We start from the raw sequence: 22,493 nt of genomic DNA, 5'->3' as shown, positions 1-22,493 counted from the left end.
TTCTTCTTGTATCTTCTTTTTTTTTACGTGTACGCCGTCGTCTATCATGCGGTGAATGTGGGCCCAGCACGCTACCACTCAGCCACCGCCTACTCTCCATGCTGCAGCAGTTAGCGCTAATAACTACGAGTCTGCGGGCCTGGGTTCAAATCCCGCCCTGGGTAATGGCGTGCACCACACCCAGCTGTCAATCCTTCCTTTCGGGCTGGTTTATACCTGGGGAAGCCTGGGGAAGGTAAACCGTGGTAGCCCAAATATTTCACTGGCCCTGTGTCCCGGGGTATTGGGCTCTCACCAACCACAGGCTTAATTAAAGGACCAGTGGTACGGAGATGAACACCACGGCCACGCGCAGCTATATCGTATGCCACAGGGTCGTATTATGAGACATTTCGCCACCCAAGAACACATATTTGACAAGGCATTCGTAGGAGTTGTGGGCATTTCCAGAAGTAGTTTTATGACCCTGGTGGTAGTGTGACCCTTCCTCTGTACCGTGAACCCTTTTTTCTTGTGATCTCTCTCTCTGAATCGTTTCGTAGATCCATTGATTTCTTCTCTGTGTTCACACATTATCTTTATTTACACACTTGCCTCTACTTTCACACTCGTCCACTTTTATACTTCCCACAAGAAGGTATTCCCCACCCGTACTTTTCCATGCGTGGCTAACAATTTCGTCTTTTCAACGGTGCTTCAGAATATTTCTAGTCACTCTCGTCTCTATTACGGACATATTAAAATACCAGCGAGTGAGAGTGTTTTCCAGCGGCCTGCCGCGACCTTCTCTATCCCTCACATTCCTCTCACTTTTCCGCTTCCTGCTCCTACCAACGAGACGGAAGTGTTGTGTTTTTGTTATGTGGTATATCATTGTGTCACCGGTGTGTGTGTGTGTGTGTGTGTGTGTGTGTGTGTGTGTGTTAGGTGGCATATTGCTGTGTAACGTGTTTCTATCTGTCTGTGCGTGTGTGTGTGTGTGTGTGTGTGTGTGTGTTAGTTCGTGTTAGTGTTGGTTATATATGTATATATATATATATATATATATATATATATATATATATATATATATATATATATATATATATATATATATATTTTCGTCGCCCAAGTTCACATATTTTAAATAGATGTACTAAGGTTACGATTGGTTTGATAACATTCTGATTGGGAGATCGCTGTCGTAACACCGATTTTTAAGAAAGGAGACGGAAAAGAACCGGGTACTTACAGGCCTAATAGTTTTTTTTTTTTTTACAGCAGAGGAGACAGTGCAAGGGTGAAAAAAAATGAAAAAAAAACCTCAGTAGTAGACATAAGCTACTCGAGAGCATAACTAGAGACAAAATAGTAAGTTACCTTGAAAGCCACAAATTAAGGATTCACAACACGGCATACGAAACAAATTAAAGATCCTGTTTGTCTAACCTACTGACCTTTTATTAAGACTGGTTCTCAATTCTTCAAAAGCGTTTCGTAAAGTTCCACCTCGTAAATCATATACCCTACAAAATCAAACAACTAGGTATTGAAGGTAAACAAAGCCGCGGAGGGTAAGGGCATGCCGGGAAGGTCAGGCGGGACAGGACGGAGGTCAAAGGGCGGAGGAGGAGGAGAAGGAGTGAAGGGAAGAAAAAGAAGAAGAGGAGGAGGAAGAGGAACTGTCGGGTTTTATTTCTGATTTCGTAATAAAAAAATGAAAAATTTCTACCTGTGTGTGTGTGTGTGTGTGTGTGTGTGTGTGTGTGTGTGTGTATTTACCTACTAGTAGTTGTGACATACGGGAAGAGAGCTACGCTCGCGCTGTCCCGTCTCCATATCCGCTCTTATCCAACTTTTCCTTAAAATCATGAATGTTTCTTGCACAAACCTCCTCCTCCTCCAGTCTATTCCATAGCTCAATGCTTCTGTTTGGGAAGCTAAACTTTTTCACATCTCGCCTGCACGTGGTCGCCCTCAACTTCTTTCTATGTCCTCTAATTTTTCTCTCGTTCCACACACACAGGTCCTCTCTGTCCAGATTCTCCACCCCGCTCGCTACCTGTAAGTGTGTGTGTGTGTGTGTGTGTGTGTGTGTGTGTGTGTGTGTGTGTGTGTGTGTGTGTGTGTGTGTGTGTGTGTGTGTGTGTGTGTGTGTTTACCTAGTTGTCTTGCAGTACAGTTGAGGCTGAGAAAAATTTGGGGCATACGCTGGAGGTGCGCGTGGCCTCGGTGCTCATCTCCGCCGCATTGGCCCTTGAATTTGTGGTGGGTTAGAAGCCATTGCCGCGGGAAACAGAGCAGGTGTGACGCCCAGGGTATCACAGTTTACCTTCCTCAGGTTCTCACAGGTTTGAATCAAAGATAAATAAGTGCGAGAAAATGTTTATGTGCTACTTTATTTACGGTGGTCCTCAAGTTCGTATGTCTGATTTTTCATTGTTGTTGAAGATTTATGCTAATTTGATGCATAATTTTCTCAGGAAGACGATAGGGGCCACAGTTTTTTTCTTAGTCTCCAATAATGGTATCAGGAAACCGGGTGTCAGTCTGTTTTGGAAGACCTGGACGCAGTAACATGACCGCCGCGAGGGGCTACCGGCGTCACTTGATATGTGGACGCGCACTCTAGCTTATAACTCTATGGTGCTGAATACAATCAAATAAAGCTCCAAATAATATAAATAATGGTGAGAAAAGATACAACAAGAAACTTTTCCTCTAATTACTTGCTTAGAGGTGGAAAAAGTCTATTAGATATTATTTTGATAACCTAAAATATGGAAGTAAGGAAAGTTTTTCAGTTGACACAAATCAGCTGATGGCCACCATTGCCGCCGCCTGCCCCGAGAGGTGAGCCACACACTGCCCCGCCCCGCCGCAGGGGGCCGGGGCGCGAGGGGGGCGCAGCAGGGGGTGGGGGCCTGGCGGAGGGGCTTGCTGGGGCGGGAGCACAGGCGGGGGGCGGGGGCGGGGCGGCGGAGTCTCGTGGCGGGGCGTGCAGGCTCGTGGCGGGGCGGGGCGGGGCGGCACGAGTCTCGCGGGGACGGGGCGGCAGCGTTGGCGGGGCGCGAGTCTTGCCTGCCAGTGTTGCCTGGCGGGGACGTTCGCCCCCCCCTCTCCCCTGGGTGGGGGGCGCCGACAGGTGTGTTGTGGGGGGGGCGTCACACTCCCTGGACCTTCATGGTGGGGCCTTGATGCTTTATTACCAGGACAGTTTTGGATATTCCTCCAGAATCACACCCAGCCCCCAGTGGTGGGTTCATGTCATGGATGGGCCAGCATCTTGTTTCCTGCCTGACCAACTTCCCTCATGTCATATTTGTCCAACCTTTGAAGCCCTTGGGAAATCACAGGTAAGAATGCGGAGATTGAAAACAATTGCAAAAATAGTCATCAAACACAGGCAGACCCACACCATCGCTGCCACCGGAGCAGCTCAGGGCAACACATTGTGGAAACATGGCTTCAAGGGGGCCAAAGCACTCCCATTATGAGATTCATGTATTCATGTAATAGTATTCATCTACCTTTCAGCAACTACAGAAAGTCAGGGGGTGAAGCCCCTCCATAGGTAAGAGCAGGTTCTGGCTGCTGGAGGACGCTGTGGGCTGCTCCGACACCTGCAGCAGCGTGGGTCCCACTAACATTTCATGGCTATTTTCACACTTGTTTTGATCTCTGCATTTATTCCTGTGGTGTCCCGGGACATTTGAATGTTAGTTGAAGACATATATGGTAACAGAAGGGCGGCCCATCTGAAAGGTTAATACTCAAAAGTCACAATAAGTGGCATCACCTGTTTTGCACAATAAAAATATGCTTATTAAGGTATCTGATGCCTGCAAAATGGCGTGCGCTGCTGCCTCAGGCCACATTTGCCAAATAAAATATATACGTATTTTCACATTATTGTTCTGTTGTTTATTCAATGTTCTGTTAAAGAAATAGAATATTCCTAATTTTAGTTGCGTCGTTTTTGGTTATAAGGATTCTTTACGAAATATGATTATAACTACCGCCTATAAGTTTGGAAACATCCTGAATCCTGGATCGGTTATGGTGATGTTAGGTGCGCCTATTTGAGAAAGATATATATAGAGAAGGAAAGATTCGGAACAACAAGATATACACTGTGAGACAAAAATCGTCTAGCTTGAAGATGACCTCAGCCAAAACCACCATTTTTTCCTAAACAGATCATAACAATCTATTTGCCTTTTGTTATAACTGTTTACACTGCAGATTATTTGTTTCTGAGATGGTAATTGTTTCCTACACTTAATCTTACCACTGTCAAATGCCCAACCATGCCATGTTTTGCTCTGAGTTGCCATTTCCTGCCAACCATCGCCATGCTACACACAATGAAATGAGTAACAATTAAATACCAAATGGTTAAGATTCGTTTTAGTGCCGTGCCAGTATTTCATTACCTACCTTATGAAACATCACTAGCTCTTCATGTATCTTTTCTACAAACGTTCAACAATCATCGAAACACTTTCAAAATCCAATTCAAGAACTATTTAATGTTGAAAATAAGGGATAATAGTCACGAAAGCGTAGCCTCCTGTAGCGGCAGCCGGTATTGCGAGAAATACCTCCTCGCAGAAATAAGTCGCATATACATGTAGGGTGGTCCAGTGGGGGCTCAGCCCCCCCCTGGTTAGAAGGGGGGTCGATGGGGGCAAAGCCCCCCTGTTAGCAGGTCGTAAAGTTTGGATGGAGTAGTTTAAAATGTGCTCCCCCACCCTAAACCCTCTGCGAGCTATTTTGTGACTGCGGCGACGGCACCGCCGCCAGAGGAGGCTACGCTTTCATAAATATTATCCCCTACTTTCAACAATAAATAGTCCTTGAATTGGATTTTGAAAGCGTTTCCGTGGTTGTTGAACGTTTGTTGAAAAAATAAATGAAGAGCTAGTGATGTTTCATAAGGTAGGTAATGAAATACTGGCATGGTACTAAAACTAATCTTTACCTACCAAATTAATTAGTTATCAAAATACTTTGCCCCCTCTCAATTCCCCAGTGTTCTTGCTATGGGTTTTTTGCCCCCCTCAAACCCCTCTACATTTATTGAACAAAAAAAATATTGCAGAAACAAACAATATGTGACAAACAGTATAAAGATATGTTGAAGAGCACATTGAGAAGTTGTAAAAAAATTGTCAACCCCTTGAGTGAGGCTAGTGAAGGAGTGGAGTAATGCCCTGAGAGTAACCTTTCATTTCTAAAACAGTAGGTAAAGACTGGTTTTGTCAGTGCGCCAATGTCTCATTTTCTACTTAACCCACTGCTATTCTTTAGTCATAAATGTCATCTACTAACCTTCAAACCTCCCAGACAACCATAGGAAAGAGTATAGAGATAAAACAAGTGTGAAGATAGCCATGAAACATGTATGCAAGCCCACACAGCCACGGGCAGCAGAGTGCCCCGTAGCATCCCGCATTGGTCAAAAACCACGGCTCACCACAGCTAAAATCCAGTATATAAGTGTTCATTTTCTCTCCTACAGAGAAGCTTTTCTGCCATCAACCCCCTCCCCCAAGGTACTAGTCAAAAGACAGATAAAGGTATATTTAACCTCCCACAGAGGGACTCCACCCCCCTGTGCTTCCACATTTCATTGCATTGAGCTACTCTGCCTTCCTGAGCCACGCAGGTTTGCACACACACTTCATCACTATTTTCACTCTTGTTTTGATCTCTACACTACCAGTATCTTATGGTTTTCCAAGAGGCTTTAATGTTAGAAGACATGTGGTACATGACATCACTAGAGTAGCTACTTCATAAGGTGGGAAGAGAGATATATATGGCAACACTAATTTCAACTAACCAGGCAGTCAGCTTACAACCCATCCAGCTGATCATCCTCCCTCTAAGGCTGGCTGGTAAATGGGTACTTAAGGAAACCTGGGAAAGGTTAACCGTGGTAACCCAGATGTCACACCCACCCTGTGTTCCAGGTTGATGGGTTCTTACCCACCACAGACTCAGGGCATATTTTGATGGAGGTGAGCACTGAGGCCATATGCAGCCAAGGGTATTCCCCAAATTTTAATTTCACTTTACTATTGACCAGAAATCAGACTAAATCCATAATGTACCAATAAACTTAGCTTATGTGACAAACATTACACTTACTAAGCCAAGACACATTCTGGAGTGGTTGGTGGTGAGTGTGTGGTGGGGCAGCCAGCCAGCCTCCAGGCCCTGATGTGTGCAGTGGTGCAGGTACTCATCCCAACCCTGTCTCCCTCAGGTGTGTAGTGTGCTTCCACAAGCCAGGTGTTCACCCCTCCCCTGATGGCCGCCACCTGAGTCACCTTGAGTCCGGCAGTGCCCCGACGCCCCGGCCAGGCCAGCCATGAACCTGGAGGGGGGAGAGGACAGTGTGGGTGCTGGGGGGCTGCTGGCCTTGGGCCCCAGCAGCCTCACAGCCCCCCACCTCTCCCTGGGGCGGGGCGAGGCCACAGTGGTGACCCTGCAGGAAGGTGCACCAGGGGAGCCACTACTGCTGTGCCCCGTGGAGGAGGACGGGGCTGGGTCCGCTGCCCCGCTGCCTCCTGATGCTGCCATCACCTACGCAACGCTGGACGCTGGCGGCAACTTTGTGCTGCAGGCCGGGGAGGCGGGACTGACAGCTGGGGTGAAGGGTGCCCCGCGAGAGGGCCAGCTGGTGGTGGTGGGGGAGGCAGGGGGAGGGGAGCCCATCACCTACATCTACATTCAGGGGGAGGGTGAAGGGGAGGAGGAGGGGGACAAGGAGGGGCCAGAGGGCCACACCATCACCCTGAATGCAGCGGATGGCTCGGCCCTCCACACCCTGCCTGCCCCTTACACCTCCCACACCTATGGGGACCTGGTACTGGTGGGGCCCCCGCCCACCCCAGAGCACTCTGCACTGGAGCCTGGCCCTGGGGACAGGTCGGAGGAAGAAGTGGGCCAGGCCGAGAAACAGGTGTTGCTGCTGTCAGTGGGGCCCCTCAAGGTGGAGGACAACACCACCCCTGCAGCAGACCCAAGCACTGACCCGGGCCAGGACAAGGGACTGGGCGGGGTGGAGAGGCCGGCCGACGCCCCACAGAAGGTGATGCGTGTCCGGCGGGTCACCCAGCAGCAGCAGGAGAGCAGGGAGGGAGGGGAGGAAGGAGAGATAGACAAGGAGGAAGAGGAAGAAGATGAGGAAGATGGCAGCTGCAGTACCTTCGAGGAGCGACTGGCCACCCGCGACTCTTTGATGCCGCCCCGGCGAGAGCGTCGCACTGCCCCATCTGGCAGCCTGTCATGCCCCGCCTGTGAGGCGCGCTTCAGGTCCAGCCGCCAGTACCACAGCCACCTGCAGACCCACCGCGGCCCTGATGCCTGGCACTGCCCCGTGTGCCGCCATCCCTGCCAGTCTGCCGCGGCACTGCGCACCCACCGTTTGGGAGCCCACGGGGCGGCCCGGCCCTTCTCTTGCCCCAGCTGCCCCCTGACCTTCCGCAAGAGCCTCGTGCTGGAGGATCACATCCGCTCCGTCCACAACAAGGAGCGGCCCCTCGCCTGTTCTCTCTGCCCCAAGGCCTTCTACCGCCCTTATGACCTCAAGATGCACCTCAACCTCCACCTGGGCATCAAGACCAAGGTGTGTGATGTCTGCGGCAGGCAGTTCAGCCACTCCTCCAACCTCATCCGCCACCAGTGCCTCCACACCGGTGCCAAGCCCTACGTCTGCAGCATCTGTGGCAAGCGCTTCAAACAGGCATGTCCCACACCCCATCAGTTGCCCAGCCCTCCCTTACAAGGCCTCCAGTCAGAGGAGAGAACATTTGTTGGCTTCATGTTGAGCAGGAGTGCATTCATCGTGGCTTGTATTCATGAAGCCTCTTTGCTGGTTTCAGTGGTTCTTAGTGACTCACAAGGCAGTTACTCTTAGTGACACAAGACCCTGTGAGCCATTATGAACTGTTAAAAGTAGCAGAGGGTAATGTAATGTCAGAACCTGCATTCATAAACCTCTTTTGCTACTTCTTTCAACTCCTAGCACTTCTTAAGTCTTAGTCACCAAGATGTAAAGCTTTGTGAGCTGCTGTGAGTCTATAAAGTAGCTGAGGCTTCATAGATACAGGCCCTGCAGTCCTACAAGCAAGTTTTTGTTACTATAGTGAAACCAAATGGTCGAGTCCGTTTGGGCGGAGGCTCCCGCAGGTCCTTTCCTCCCCTCTGCTCTGCCACACAGTCCCAACACCTATCTCTTCCTCTCATACGTAAGGTAAAGGTAACATATGATAGGAAAAAATAGGTGTTGGGACTGTGTGGCAGAGCAGAGGGGAGAAATGGACCCGCTGGAGCCTCTGCCCAAACAGACTCGACAATTTGGTTGGACTTTAGATCGATGCCACTGTTCAGTGTTGATTTCTTGTTACATTTTTTTAAACTTTGTAAGCAATATTCACAGGGTTTTCAAGTGTCCAAAGATGAACCATAATTGATCTGTTCAAAACTGTCTTTGCTTCAGTATAGCTGCATGTAGTTTATTCTTAAAATCTTACTATATTTTCTAATCATTTGTTTAGGATCTTCATTTTTCAGGATACAGCAAAACACATCCTAATAAACACATTTCTTTATTACTGACACATTTCAGCAGTTTGTACATTATTTACACACCAATTCAGTATATTTATACAAAATAATACAATATATACAAAGTTTTCCTCGGGGTTGTGTGTACACTTGATAGGCACAAACATTTTATTGCTCACAGGAACAGCAGCACTCTGTAGTACACTAAGGCCTAAAAGCAATAGTCATCTAGTAAGTCCAAAACAACTGTTCTTCCCCAATGACCCCTGACCCTCCCTCTCCCACAGGTGACACTGCTGCACAAGCACCGCGTCACACACCAGGAAGGGTCCTGCCCACTGTGCCCTGCCTCTGTGTCCACTGCCGCTGCCCTCCGCCGCCACTACCGCCTCGACCACAAGAGGAGCCTGACCCTTAGGGAGGCAGGGCGTGTCCTGCGGGGCCAGCGCGGGGCGGCCCCTCGCAGCTTCTACTGTCGAGTGTGTGGGGCACAGTTCAGCGTGAAGGCAGAACTGGTAGCCCATGAGGAATGGCAGCACCCCAGGGACAGCCAGCATCACTGTGCCTCCTGCCGCCGCGTGGTGCCCATGGCCGAGGTCAAGACCCACGCCTGCCTCACCCCGGAGGAGCACCGGAACTCTAGCATCATGCTGCACCTCCGCACCAAAGATGCTGCCTCCACCACAAACACCACCACCACTGCTGCTGTCACCACCACCATTACAACCACAGCCTCCACCACCACACAGGATGCTCCCACCACCTCCATAACCCTGCCAGGGCCCCAGCCACCTCAGAGGGAGTGCAAGGGAGAAACAGAAGAGGAGGAGGAGGAGGATGAGGAAGAAGAGGAGGAGTACCTGGTTATGTACATAACGCCTGAGGGGGAGAGTGTGTCCTACGTCATGAAGAAGGGCTGCCGGGCGGGCCTGGACCAAGTGTTACAGATCAATGCCCCTGAACACCTAGCGGGGGAAGAGCCTGCCCCACCTCTGCCCCGCCCTGAGGACACCATCATGATCAACGTGCCACCCCAGGACCCCGACCACACCCTTCTGCTGGGCCAAGGGGAGACACCACACACTCCCTCCCCACCCACCCCTCCCAGCCACCCTGCCCTGCCCTTACAAAGCATCAAACTGGAGCCTCACAGGGAAGATGAAGAACCCCTTGAGATCCTCCCTCTCCCAGCCCCACCCATGCTGTCCCAAGGCACCCTCACTGAGCCCAAGACAGAGGAAGCGACGAGCAAATCCAATGATGGGGTGGTGATAAAAGCAGAGAAGGAGGATGAAGAAGAGGAAGAGGATGAGAAAGGGGTCAGCAAAAAGTCAGCATTGGAGGCCAGGCTGAGTTGTAACAATAACACCACCACCAGGGGAGGGAAAGGCCTGCTGGAGTGTTGTGACTGTGGGAAGAAGTTTACAAAGCAGTGGAACTTCCAGCAGCACCTTGCCACCCACGACGCCTCGCTGCACAGGTACAGGTGTGAGCAGTGTGGCCTCACCTTTGCCTACCGCTCCACCCTCAACAAACACCGCGACCACCACAACCCAACACCCCAGATTCACCAGTGCCAGAAGTGCCCCAAGGTTGGTGTGCTTACCTATTTGTATTTTCATAGCATTGAGTCATGTTCATTGAAGACTTTTAAGTTGTTTTATAAACAAAAATATTTTTTTCTTCTCTCTGACACACACACACACACACACACACACACACACACACACACACACTGCTCCATAGCTCAGTTAGTTAAAGCTCTGCGCTGCCAGGATTCACACACTGACAGGCAGAGGTCCAAGCCCCACTCAGGCCAGGATTTTTCTGCCGACAAGGAGTGGTTACTGTCTGGTTACTGTCCCCACTTGAGCAAAGGGGACGGGGTGTGTGGTGTGGGAAGGTCCCGGCAGTACCCAGAGATTGACTAATGAGCCTTGCTAGTCCAGCTTGTGATCAGGCCCTGGGTGGGTGAATTACACACACACACACACAGTGTTAGCAACTTTATCTCTTCCTCCTCCTAACATTCTCTCTCTCTCTCTCTCTCTCTCTCTCTCTCTCTCTCTCTCCTCTAACCTGCCTCTCCATCAATATTGCCTCCTAACTTCTCCCTTGCGTGCCCCCAGACATACAAATGCCTGGCATCGTTGCGGCAGCACCACAAACGTGACCACGAGCGGTGGCGGCCGTATGCGTGTGAGCTGTGTAACAAGGAGTTCTTCAGCAAAAGTGACTACAAATACCACATGAGGTGAGCTTGGTATTACAGTGTTACACACACACACACACACACACACACACACACACACACACACACACACACACACACACCAAAGCATGTCATCCCATTGATTGATTACACCCCTATCAGTACAGTAAAACTGATCTCACTGCAGATATTTGCCCTACTGCTGTATGAGAATGGTAGGTTGGGAAAATGTTGAAATTAACGCACAAATTTCTCTTATCCAGGCTTCACAAGAGGGAACACCCCTACATGTGTTTCACCTGCGGCCAGAAGTTTTCACACGTCTCACACCTGCATCGCCACGAGAGGGTCCACACCGGCGAGCGTCCCCACAAGTGCCCTGTGAGTGGCTGGGGAGAGGGAGAGGGTTGTGGTATAGGTTGTGGCAAAGATGCTTGTACGATGTTGTCAAGTAGTGACAACTCACTGAGCTGGGAGAGAGAGAAAAGGGGGGAGGGCAACAGCTATAATCCATTTACTTGAGCTGGATTCCTGGCTCCTAGCTGAGTAAGTAAGGACACTGCTGATTGGCTGTTGGTTGGGGGTGGAGCATCAGAGATCTTCACTCCACACTTGCTCCAGAAAATATTCATATTTCTCTACTGAGCTCATCTGTTACAAGTGTCCAGAGGATAAGGGCATTTTATTCTGGTTTGCACTGGGAAAAGCAGCCTAAACATCCCAGGAAAAACACAAAACAAGTTGGAAGGAAAAAGCAACTCTGTATTCAGTGCACTGAGGGTAGCTTTTCCCTTGCAACCTGTATTTTTGTTCTTCAAGGGGTGTGTGGCCTGCTCTTCACACTGCAAATTATAAAAAATGACCTTGTCCTTTATGTCCTTTTTCTTCTGGATGCCTCATGAAAACACAAATTTTGTTGACACCAATGGAATATGAAGTAATTGTACAACTGTAACATTTCAAAACTTAATGAATAGAAGATAATGTAAGTATGGTGAGTAGAAATTAGAGAATAACATTAGTTGTTTATATATTTAGGTGCTGGAAGTCCTCCTGAATACAATGGAACTTAAAGATTTTAGATAGTGCAATACAAGAGTAGACTGGGAAGGATTTGTAATAAGTTGTATAAATATCAAATGTTATTCTCTGACTTCTACTCATCATAATTACTTTATTTCACACTATCAAGTTCTGAAAACCATGTTAGAGTTGTACAATCACTGCTCAGTCCAATGCTGTCAACAAAATTTGACTATTTTGTGTAACAGACTAGTTGAGTAAACAAATATTTTCTGAAACCACTCGATTGTGTTGGGTGAGGGATGTCAGACACCCCACCTGCCAACAGCCAATCAACAATGTCCCAGGCAGATGCACCTAAAGTGACCTGATCAATTGGAAAGTTTATAAAATTAGCAATATAGAATAATACTAGTAACCTGTCTTTTGTTTTCCCAAGATATGCCCGAAGACCTTCATACAGCACGGAACTCTGCGCATACACCTCAAAAAGCACGAGAAGCAGGACAACACCACCACGCAACACCAGGAAGAGGACCATGAACACGAACACCAACTTCAACCCACCAATACTACCACTACAATGTCAACCCACGACACCTTCACGGACACTCCAAACCTCGCCCTCAAGCTTGCCATGGGTGAGGACACTGCCGGGACACTAAATGAAGCTACCTTACTATCCAAGGACTCTGGGGATGACCTGCTGGGGATACATGGGGAGAGGATAACTCTGTCCCAGGATGCAGGGGATGTGGGGCCAACTCTGGGGCAGGACACACTCCCTGATACCATGATACTGTCCGAGGGGGGGCAGGGGGCCACAACGTTCCCTGGGGGCCATGCGGCGGTAGTGGCGGGGGTGGACGGGGAGTGCATTGCTATATTCGTTCAGGAAGACCTAAACTAGATGCTGGAGGTCCTCACAGAGCCTAGAATAGGATTTTTCAGCCAATCTTCATCACAGGTGCCATGTTGTCACCAAAAGGGCCTCATGAAATTCCAATTGATGCTGATATGATAGTTTTTTTTGTGTTCTAGGCTGACGATGCCTAGAGCACTAAAAGCGCTATTATATCACCATCAGTTTCAATTTTGCACAGCTCTTTTGGTAACAACATGGTGCCTGTGATCCTGAACTCTCTTATTCTATGGCTCTCAGTCCTTATGTTTGCCTATTGTACACACACCTCTCCAATTAGTACTCATCAGGAAGATCAAAGAATGTGGATGATATTGGTTCGTGATATGAACTCTAAAAGTTTATAATTGCTTCTACATTTGTTAATCCAAAGGAGTTATTTTTTCCTGGTATGATTGCTGATTGGAGTGGTGTATGTGAACAGGCAAACACCCTAGTGGCCGTCTAATTGCCTGCCTGCCTGCCTGGTTCCTGTTATTACTGTTGTTGTTGCTCTTTGTACATTCCACTCACTTGCTTTTATGTATATATGTATAATATTTCTGAATTATATTTTTATTAAACTTTTTGAAAATAGTCTGAGTTCTATTGCCTCTCCTGATTCGACTGATTGACAAACCTTCTCTAGCTGATTAAAGATGAAAATGTACATCTAAAATTTACAACCAGAGGAATTGGAAGAGAAATTGGCCCCTGGGCTGCCATAAAACTATAAAATAAATATAAACACACAAAAAGAAAGAAGAAGCCAAGCCAATAAATAAAATAACCATACCCGAAGACTACAATAAGCGCAGACGTGGACAACACGCGTGCTGCTCCATCCACTTGGCGGCGGTGAGGAGGGCTGCGTCGTGGCCCCAGGGAGCCATGAGCTGCAGGGCGAGTGGCAGCCCCTCACTGCTCAGGCCCACCGGCACACTGACGGCCCCCACGCCTGCCATGTTGGCCGCCTGCGTACAGATGTCTTGGGCGGCGGTCTGTGAGCGGTTATCAAGGGAACTGAAGTCGGAGTACCTGTAAGGAAGGAAAGGGGTGAGAAAGATAGAGACAGATGCAGGTTAAAATATGGAGTGCACAACAAGGAATGGTTACAGAACAAGTGAGAAGATACAAAGATAGGGAAGTGAGCAAGAGGGGGAAAGAGGGAAACAGAGAACACATCTAGGGAAGCGAAGGAAAAATGGCAGATGTGGATCGAACAAGAAAAGAGCATGGAGATGGTTGCTTAACCCGTGGGCTTTGGCTACGGGAAAGCTGAGAAGTGGCCAAGAAACAGCACCATTACACTGCATTTTGAGACAAAGAAAAGAGCATGGAACGTATATCAGAGTACTCCTCTCATAACCGTAAAGCCGTTTAAAATATTTACTTATACTCAAACTCCATTCTTTTTTGGGTGATGTTTGTTACAAAATAAACAGTCTCGTGACACGTGGCATCTAGCCGAGAGTCGCTTGTTGTCTACTTTAGAGAATTTGACAAGTGATTACTGTATGGATAGCTAATTCAGTCTGCCATGACCTTACAGCACCACCTATTACAAAAAAGCCCACATCAAGATCACTCACCCACCACAATGACCCACAGCATGCATGGTGAGTTGCTCTATTCTGCTACCGCCTACAATTAGCTCGAATTAGGCGTTTTGAGCCGAGCCCCATACGGGGTCCGCCATTTCAGCAGATCGACTCGCGGGAGCCCAAAAATGGGTCCGCCGACGCAGCCGGGTTAAGCTGTGGAGTACAAGCCAAAGCTCAGACTGTTAAGTTCAAATGTGTTTCACTTTAGTTCTTAACTCAGTCGACATGAAATGATCATAATTATTAGTGTGGGAGAACCTCTCAATCAGCTGTACCCAAAACCTCACTCTGTGTACCTCTAGGCAATATCCTGCTATGCCCACAACCTTAGTATGTATCTAGACATATGCATGCATGTGTGCGTGTGCATCTCTGGGTAGCTGATATATTTATCCAGTCTGGAGGGGCAGGGGATAGCACCTACCTGAGGGCGGGGGTGAGGGTGGTGGGGGTGAGCAGCAGCGACACACCGCTCTGCCACACCTCCTGGAAGTCCCGCCAGATGAGCCGCCGCACCTGTGTAAGTAAGCACCCGAGAGTGAGGCGTCTACAAGGAAATGATAACTGTAATCAAGATAAAAAATAAACTCGTTACCTTCTTGAAAAGCACAGCTGAGCCTAATTATATCTATAAAACATTTCAGGTGGAGAGCACAATTACTTGGGACTTTTTATTACATACTTTTTAGCTCCTCACTCCTTAGCTCCCTCATCTGATGTAATAAACTATACCAACCAAACCAGATTTTGATAACTAATGCCATCCCATCCTCCTCTTCCTCCCCCAACACTCTCCTCAGCTTCCCAAACCAACCCAATCTTACCGTTGTCACCCTCGCCATCACACCTATCCACATACCTTCAGTGCCTACTTCCTAACTGTCACTGCCATCCCTTTCTCTTCCTCTCCTTGTCCCACACTCTTCTCACCCTCCCAAATCAACCCAACCTCACCCGTCACCCTCCTGCCATCACACCCATCTAAATACCTTCACTAACTGTCAATGCCATCCCTTCCTCTTCCTCTTCCTCTTCCTCTTCCTCTTCCTCTCTTCCCACACTCTTCTCATCCTCCCAAATCAACCCAACCTCACCCATCACCGTCGCCATGACACCCATCCACATACCCTCAACGCCTGCTCATAGTACTTCCTCCTGTTCTCCCTCAGTAAGAAGTAGTTGCCGGCCAGCACACGGCCCCGCACCACCTGGTTGAGCCCGGCCTGGCGCGTGACGGCATACAGGGCCTCCATGGAGTGGCTGGCCGACCCCCGCAGGCCATAACCCACGCCGGTGTAGCGGGTGAAGTTTGACGCCACCTCGCACGGGTTGAGGATGGAGTAGCAGATGATGGAGTGCTCCGTGTGGGGCATGGACACCTCTCGGACCTGTGGAGGGAGTGAGAGTGAGAGGAAGAAGGAGAGGATGGAGTCTTTGGTGTGGATATACCTGTGGATTGAGTGGGAGAGAGAGGGAGAAGGGGAGGATGGATATGACACACCACCATCTCCACTACAACCACAACCACCACTACAACCACCCACCTCAGCACCAGCATCCTCCATCATGTCCGCCAGCTTAGTCCATGCCTCCACCACCTCCACACTCGTGCCAGGTTGGTGGTACTCCTTCGGCACGCCCACCACGACCCCCGCCAGCTGGGGCTCCTCGGGCAATCTTAGGGATGTGAGGTCACTATCTACACTGGTGGCATCCTGTAGGGAGAAAAAAAGGAGAGATGAGTTATAGATAAGGAGGAGCAATGAGGGAAGGAGTGGATGGGGAATAGGTTAAGTGGGTGTGTGAGTGGATGGGTTTGAGAGAGGAGGTGGAGGGATGAGTTATAGGTGAGAAGGCATGATGGAGTGGACAGGGAAGGGAATGTGGGTGGGAGAGTGGATGGGTTTGAGGGAGGAGTGTGAGTCAGAATGAGTGAGGAAGCATGATGGAGTGGTTGAGAAAGGGTATGTGGGTGGGTAAGTGGATGAGTTTGTAGTAATTGGGTGGGTAAGTGGATGAGTTTGTAGTAATTGGGTGGGTAAGTGGATGAGTTTGTAGTAACTGGGCGGATGGGTGAGTAAAGCAGTGAATTAATGAGGGAATAGAAGACTGAATTAAGAAAAGTAGAAATGACTGAATTGATAAATGAATACAATGCTTCACGTCTTAGAATAATAATAATAATAATAATAATAATAATAGTAATAAAACTAATATTAATAAAGAGGAAAAAAACATCCACCCACCCTCTTGTCCCGGCCGGCCAGCACCCCCAGCAGCGCCGCCACATCATCCACGCGGCGCCCCAACAGGCCCGGCACATCCATGGAGTTGACCAGACTGACCAGCCCCCAGCGCGGCACCACCCCGTACGACGGCTTGAGGCCCACCACACCGCAGTACGAGGATGGGTTACGCACCGAGCCACCTGTGTCTGACCCCAAGGCCCTGTGGTGGAGTGGGGTAAAGGTGGTGGTGTGAATCTTCAAGTTCATATGACAAAAGATAAGAAAAAACAAGTTAGATATATTTTGTGACATTTTGCCCATTATATAAGTTATGGTGCGTCTCAAATATCATTCATTAAAACTTATTCAATTCAACTATAAAAAACAATTAAGAATAGTCATGAACATAGCCTCATAAAGGACATAGGCAGCAAATCCTTTACAAACAGAATGATGGATAAGTGAAGAAGAGTGGAAGAGTGTATCAAGACACCTCTCCACCTGAAATTGACCTCTCTTTTGGCTACTCTTTACTTTTATCTTTTATGGGAGCGGCGAGTAGCAGGCTTTAATTTTTTTTGTAGTTACTCTTTTTGTTGCCCTTGAGCCGTGACCTTTGATGTAAAAAAAAAAAATAATAATAATAATAATGACGTCCTTACACGAATAGTATGATGGAGCAGTGAATGAAGCAACGTCCTTACACAAATAGTACATGGAATAAGTAAAGTAAGTAATGGCCCTTCACCAATAGTATACTACAAGAGTGAACTAAAAATTGTCCTAACACAAATAAGTATGATGGATGAATAGAGGACTAATATGAAGCTTGTATCAGATCAGTATTGCTATATGGTTCTGAGACATGGGCTTTGACGAAGAGGCTAGAGGATGTGTTGGTTGGCTGTGATCGGAGAATGGTGAGATATACGGATGGGGTGACATGGAGAGACGGGGTCAACGTTGCCTGATTGTCATACTCAGCCTACTATGCTTGCCGATATCTGACCCAAAAACTGCCTCCTCGACCCAATACTTGCCTTCGTATATAGTTACCCACAAAATGGTTAATTATTGGTGTTTTTTGGCAATAGCTATGGTTCAGAAACCGGTAAATATGAGGCTCTGAGTACAATAATCTGGCAACGTTGAATGGGGTGTCCAGTGAGGAGGTGGCAAGATGTGGATTGAAGGAGCTGTGTACAGTGCTGAGAGTAAGGAGATTTAGGTGCTTTGGGCATGTGAGAAAGAGGGGGGATGGTGATTGGTGAGGCATTAGGGAAGGCTGTTTGGGTGGAAGTACCAGGTCGTCGCCTATCAGACCAGCCAAAGAAGACATGGAGGCAGTGTGCTGAAGAGGATTTGGCAGCACTGAGCATTAGAGAGGTTAAGGAAATAGCCAGAAATAGTTGGAAGCATATCATTGACCATCTAACCTCATGAGACTATGGGAAAACCTAATGTTAAACAGATGATGATGATGATGAAACTATGTCCTTACAAAAATAGACCAATGGAAGAGTGAACTAAACCATGTCCTTACAGAAATGATGCTCCTGTTGCCACTGAGAGCGCACTCCCCCCAGAGCTGCCACCTGCCACCACCCAGTCACCTTCCTCCAGCGCTGAGACGGGGTACCTGCGGGAGAAGGGGGATGATGGGCTGACTGGGTGACTGAATGACAGGGTAACCACAGAGGAAGAGGAAGGTGAGGTAATTGACTGACTGAATGAATAAATGAGAGTAAAAAGCTGACAGACTGGCTGGATAATCATAGGGTAAGGTGAAGGTAGGGAATGACTGGTGACTGACTGAATGAATGACTAGCTGGGTGAATGAATGATTGAGTAAAAAGCTGACAGACTAGTTGGATAGCTACAGGAGAAGAAGGTCTGGGAGATGAATGGCTGAGTGAATGAATGACTTGCTCACTAATTTATTTCCTCTCACTGAATGAATGAATGTATGAAATGCTGACTGGTGGGATGACTGAATAACTCACTCACTACCTAATATCTGATTGACTAACTGACTGACTGACTAGATGGCTGAATAACTAACTGACTCACTCGCTAAATGAATGAATAACTGATGGAAGCAATGCCAAATGTAAAGAAAGGCTCAGCAAATGTAGATATGGAAAACTGACCTAACGAGAATAGCTTAGGTCCTGTAAAATACACAAAAAAGAATATGAAGGATGTCAAAAGCTTGATTCAATCCTGCAAAAACACAAACAGGTAAGAACACACACACACACACACACGCACCTCTTCTCTGCACCTTCCAGCTCGTACTCAATCCCCGAGCGGTAGACATTCTTGGAAGTGCCAAATGCCGAGTCAATCGTTCCAGACCCCATACCAAACTCATCCAGGTTCGTCTTCCCCACCAGCACAGCCCCGGCAGCCTCCAGCCTCTCCACCACGGTAGCGGAGTAAGGTGGAGTGTAACCCTGAAGCATCTTGGAGCCGCAGGTGGTGGGAATGCCTTTGGTGCAGAAATTGTCTTTTACAGCTACTGGTATGCCGTCCAGCGCCCCAAGCGGCCTGCCCTCCTTATACCTTGGTGAGGGAGAGGCGTGGGTGAGATGTGGGATGGGTGAGGGGCTTATATATGGCTTAATAGGGAGGGGAGTGCTGTTGGGGTACAAGGAAATGTGAATGAAGAGGAAATGGAGAAAAAAAAGTGTGTGGCAGTCTTCCCTGTGTCTTCGGTGAGGGGTAAGCATAGTACAGCATAGCAGAACAGTACTATGCTAATACTCTCTAGCTATGCATGGTGTTATTCTCTAGATTTTCCATGTCTTTATCTAATGCCCAGTCTTACCTCTGATGTGCCTGTGCCGCGGCCTGCCTGGCTCTGTCCTGGGTGGGGTGATGAAGGGCATGGCGGCTCCACTGCTGCCTGCCGCTGCAGTGCCGCCTCACATACCTCTATGGCAGTCACTGCCCCCTGCTTCAGCTTGGCACCCACCTCCCTGACACTGCCCCCCAGCACACCCATACTGGGGAGGAAAAACAGATAATAAGCCAAATGTTAAATATATATATTGACCAATACCATGTTTATGTGTAGGTACTGCCTCTGCAGCAGCCAAACTGACCCAAGCTGAACCACCACAGCCAGTGGAGCTAAATTCCCAATCCAGAGGGGCAGGGACAGTAGCTTGTTGGTTGTTAATTCATTATTCAATAATTAATTAGGTCTAACTAATGCTGAATATAGCTTGAAAATGACCAGTGCTCATACTCCTTGAAATGAAATCCAGTACACTGTTGGCAAGACAACAAGTAATGATTGTGTGCATTTATTTATGACTATAAGTATGATCGAGTATCTTTGAGTATGAGTATTTAAAAGTATGAATATGAGTATCTATGAGTATAAGTATGAGTATCTACAACAATAACTATAAAAGCGATGTCTATATTTTCATGTCCATGCAAAACTGTCTCGTTTCCAGCTTGTCCCCCTTACTCTTGGCTCCAGTAGTGACACAGGGCGACCCACACACCTCCCGGGCTGCAACAATATAGTTAATAGTGTTAGTAAGGTGACAGGAATACACAAGCGCCGAGACTCACCTCATGGCCGTCGTAATTCAGCCAAACAAAAATAGAGTGACAGGAGCTGCGTCAAGCCCAGCCCCAGCAGCCGCCACGCCGGTGTTGCGGGAATCATCTCGCAGCTGCAAAATAGCTCGCACAGAGGGCTAACTTGCTTATTACTTTGATTTATATTTCACCGCCATCGTTTACTTCAGTTTTGCTCCAATGTACGGCAAAGACATCATAGTAACACTTTTTATTGAAGAGAAGGCTTTATAGCACACGAACAGGGTAGATTTTAGACGTTCACTCACTTCCTGCTTGTTTGGTCTGTTGGTCTGGTGTGTTGTTTTCTTACGGGCAATACCAACCATCACAAAGATCACAGGTAGACTAACTAGGACAAAATAAGGCAAATTAAAATGTTCCCCTGCTGTGTATGCCGCAATACGCATGCGTAGTGGACAGCAGAGCGACTTATTTCTGCGAGGAGGTATTTCTTGCAGCACCAGGCCGATCAGCTGGGCCAGGGCTACCTTCGGGGACGCTAGATTGTCGTACTCAGGACTTTGCATTCATCAGTTTCAGGTAAAAAACTGCCGAAATAACAAAAAATAAGACATCCAATCAAAACTATTTATAAAACCATTAATAACTGATATTTGTATACAAGTTTTAGGTCAGAAACCGGAAAATACAATGTGCTAGGTACGATAATCTGTAAAGCACACGAAAGGATCAGAGGCGGCGGCAACGTGTCCCAATCCTAGGACGGCGGTGCCAACAAAGATACCTTCATGTAATTTACCTTATTTCATCATAAAAGAGTATATAATAGACATCACTTTTAACTGAATATTATTTTAGAAGTTGTTCTAAGACAACTATCTGGCCATATTTTATCTTTTTACAAATACCGAAGTCGAAGTCAAAAGTTACTGGCTTGTTGAGACGCAATATTTTGGTCTGTAAAATCTTACGTCTTCTTTACACTATATCACAAATATCATCTTTATGACTGCATTTTAGCTATTATTAATTGATCAAGAAGCTTTATGTTGCCTGTCTACTCTCCCTGGTCCAGCAGACAGCCCGCCCTGCCTCCACCACCACCACCACCACCACGCCCCGGCGGCCACACGCCACCACATAGGCGTACACACCATCACACCTGCAAACTGTTGTCAGGGGTCGTCAAAATCCATAACCAAGGACACAAACGAGTCAAGAAGTAATAAAAAAAGTGATATATAAAACTTACACTTCCATCTTCTCACAGAGCGCCGCTGGTGTAGTGGTATCATGCAAGATTCCCATTCTTGCGACCCGGGTTCGATTCCCGGGCGGCGCATTTTCTTTTTTTTTTTTTTTATTATTATTCCTACTAACATTTTATATTTGCGTTACTCTGAATAGTCACATTGACCTTGCCCTTTCCATCAAAAACGCCTTGCCAGCTCGCCCACTTGCCTCGTGCCGAGTGTGCTCAAATATAGTTTCGCTGCTCTGCATCTGCTATGAGGACACCCGCTTTCAAATTTCAATTTATTTTGATGAGAGTAATCAGCGATTGCTCAATATTTGAATATCTTCAAAAAATGAATTCATTATTTCAATAACATGTAATATTCAATGTTTCGATCCTAACCCTGGCTAAGGTAAACTGTGGCTAGGTGTCACACGCCCAGCGTCCCGGGGTATAATGGGTCCCTGCCCACCCCAGACTTGAGCAGTGGTTGACACGCCTGTTATAGCTATGAATCTAGAAGCTCGGGTTCGAATCCGGGCAGTCGGCGTGCAGCCCACCCATCCTTCCTTGGGCTGATAGATAAATAGATACCGGGGGAAGGTAACCCGGATGTCACGTAACTGTGGTAGCCCGGATGTCACACGTAACTGTGGTAGCCCGGATGTCACGCTTGCCCTGCGTCCCGAGTAATGCAGGCTTGGGTTCAGATACATTTTTTTGTACTCGAGTTCAAGTACGGTTATAAAACGAGATTACGAATACAAGTACAATTAATAAATTTTAAAGCTAAATTCGACTCCAAATACGAGTACTTTTGTATTGTACTCGAATGACATTAGATTATTTTATGCTTCTCTGCTTTTAACAAGTGGCAAACTGCCAACCCCTTTTTGCCCTGAGGCACCTCGCATATGACCTCCCCTTTGTTGATCCCGCACCCTGACCGCCACATATGCAAGTCGTCAAACACCACCAGCCACCTTTGTATTTTTCCTTGTACTCGAATGGACTTGAAAGTACTCATATAGTGTCGAGCATTTGGAGTCCCAGCACAAGTACTAAAAGAAAGTATAATCCCGAGTATAAGTACTTGAGTATGAGTACATGTATTTGGACCCAAACCTGGAGTAACGGGTAGCCAGGGCAGGGCAGCAGACAGAAATCG

The 22,493-nt window shown here is 47.7% G+C and overlaps 3 protein-coding genes and 1 non-coding gene across 8 annotated transcripts; 2 read left to right on the top strand and 2 right to left on the bottom strand.

Moving 5' to 3' along the window:
- Positions 1–2,779: 2,779 nt before the first annotated feature.
- On the bottom strand, positions 2,780–3,432 carry LOC126985618 (uncharacterized). Its single transcript, XM_050840774.1, has 2 exons — positions 3,398–3,432; positions 2,780–3,152 (listed from the first exon to the last, which is right to left on the bottom strand). The coding sequence occupies exons 1-2, from the start codon at positions 3,430–3,432 to the stop codon at positions 2,780–2,782; spliced, it is 408 nt and encodes a 135-aa protein (XP_050696731.1).
- On the top strand, positions 2,781–13,293 carry LOC126985839 (zinc finger protein 184-like). Of its 5 annotated transcripts, none has more exons than XM_050841290.1 (6): positions 2,781–2,832; positions 6,254–7,735; positions 8,847–10,151; positions 10,689–10,813; positions 11,035–11,152; positions 12,234–13,293. In XM_050841290.1, exons 2-6 carry the CDS (start codon positions 6,359–6,361, stop codon positions 12,702–12,704), a joined length of 3,396 nt encoding a protein of 1,131 aa, XP_050697247.1. In that variant the 5' UTR covers positions 2,781–2,832; positions 6,254–6,358; the 3' UTR covers positions 12,705–13,293. The 5 variants fall into 5 exon arrangements, with proteins under 5 accessions (XP_050697247.1, XP_050697246.1, XP_050697248.1 ...); XM_050841289.1 differs by lacking the exon at positions 2,781–2,832 and adding an exon at positions 2,940–3,124; XM_050841291.1 differs by lacking the exon at positions 2,781–2,832 and adding an exon at positions 2,940–3,235.
- On the bottom strand, positions 11,015–19,534 carry LOC126985840 (glutamyl-tRNA(Gln) amidotransferase subunit A, mitochondrial-like). The gene is given in 10 exon segments (XM_050841294.1): positions 11,015–11,160; positions 13,492–13,733; positions 14,724–14,815; positions 15,427–15,687; positions 15,844–16,014; positions 16,546–16,747; positions 18,071–18,166; positions 18,799–19,092; positions 19,358–19,425; positions 19,427–19,534. Coding segments are annotated over 9 exon segments (1,527 nt in total). The 3' UTR covers positions 11,015–11,160; positions 13,492–13,498.
- A 1,825-nt stretch (positions 19,535–21,359) lies between these two features.
- On the top strand, positions 21,360–21,430 carry Trnag-ccc (transfer RNA glycine (anticodon CCC)). The gene has a single exon. It is a non-coding gene; the product is annotated as a tRNA-Gly (tRNA).
- Positions 21,431–22,493: the final 1,063 nt, after the last annotated feature.

The sequence above is a fragment of the Eriocheir sinensis genome, chromosome 60 (genome assembly GCF_024679095.1).
Source record: "Eriocheir sinensis breed Jianghai 21 chromosome 60, ASM2467909v1, whole genome shotgun sequence".
Classification (NCBI taxonomy): domain Eukaryota; kingdom Metazoa; phylum Arthropoda; class Malacostraca; order Decapoda; family Varunidae; genus Eriocheir; species Eriocheir sinensis.
The sequence above is the reverse complement of the archived record's forward strand: the minus strand, read 5'-3'. Positions and strand labels throughout refer to the sequence as shown.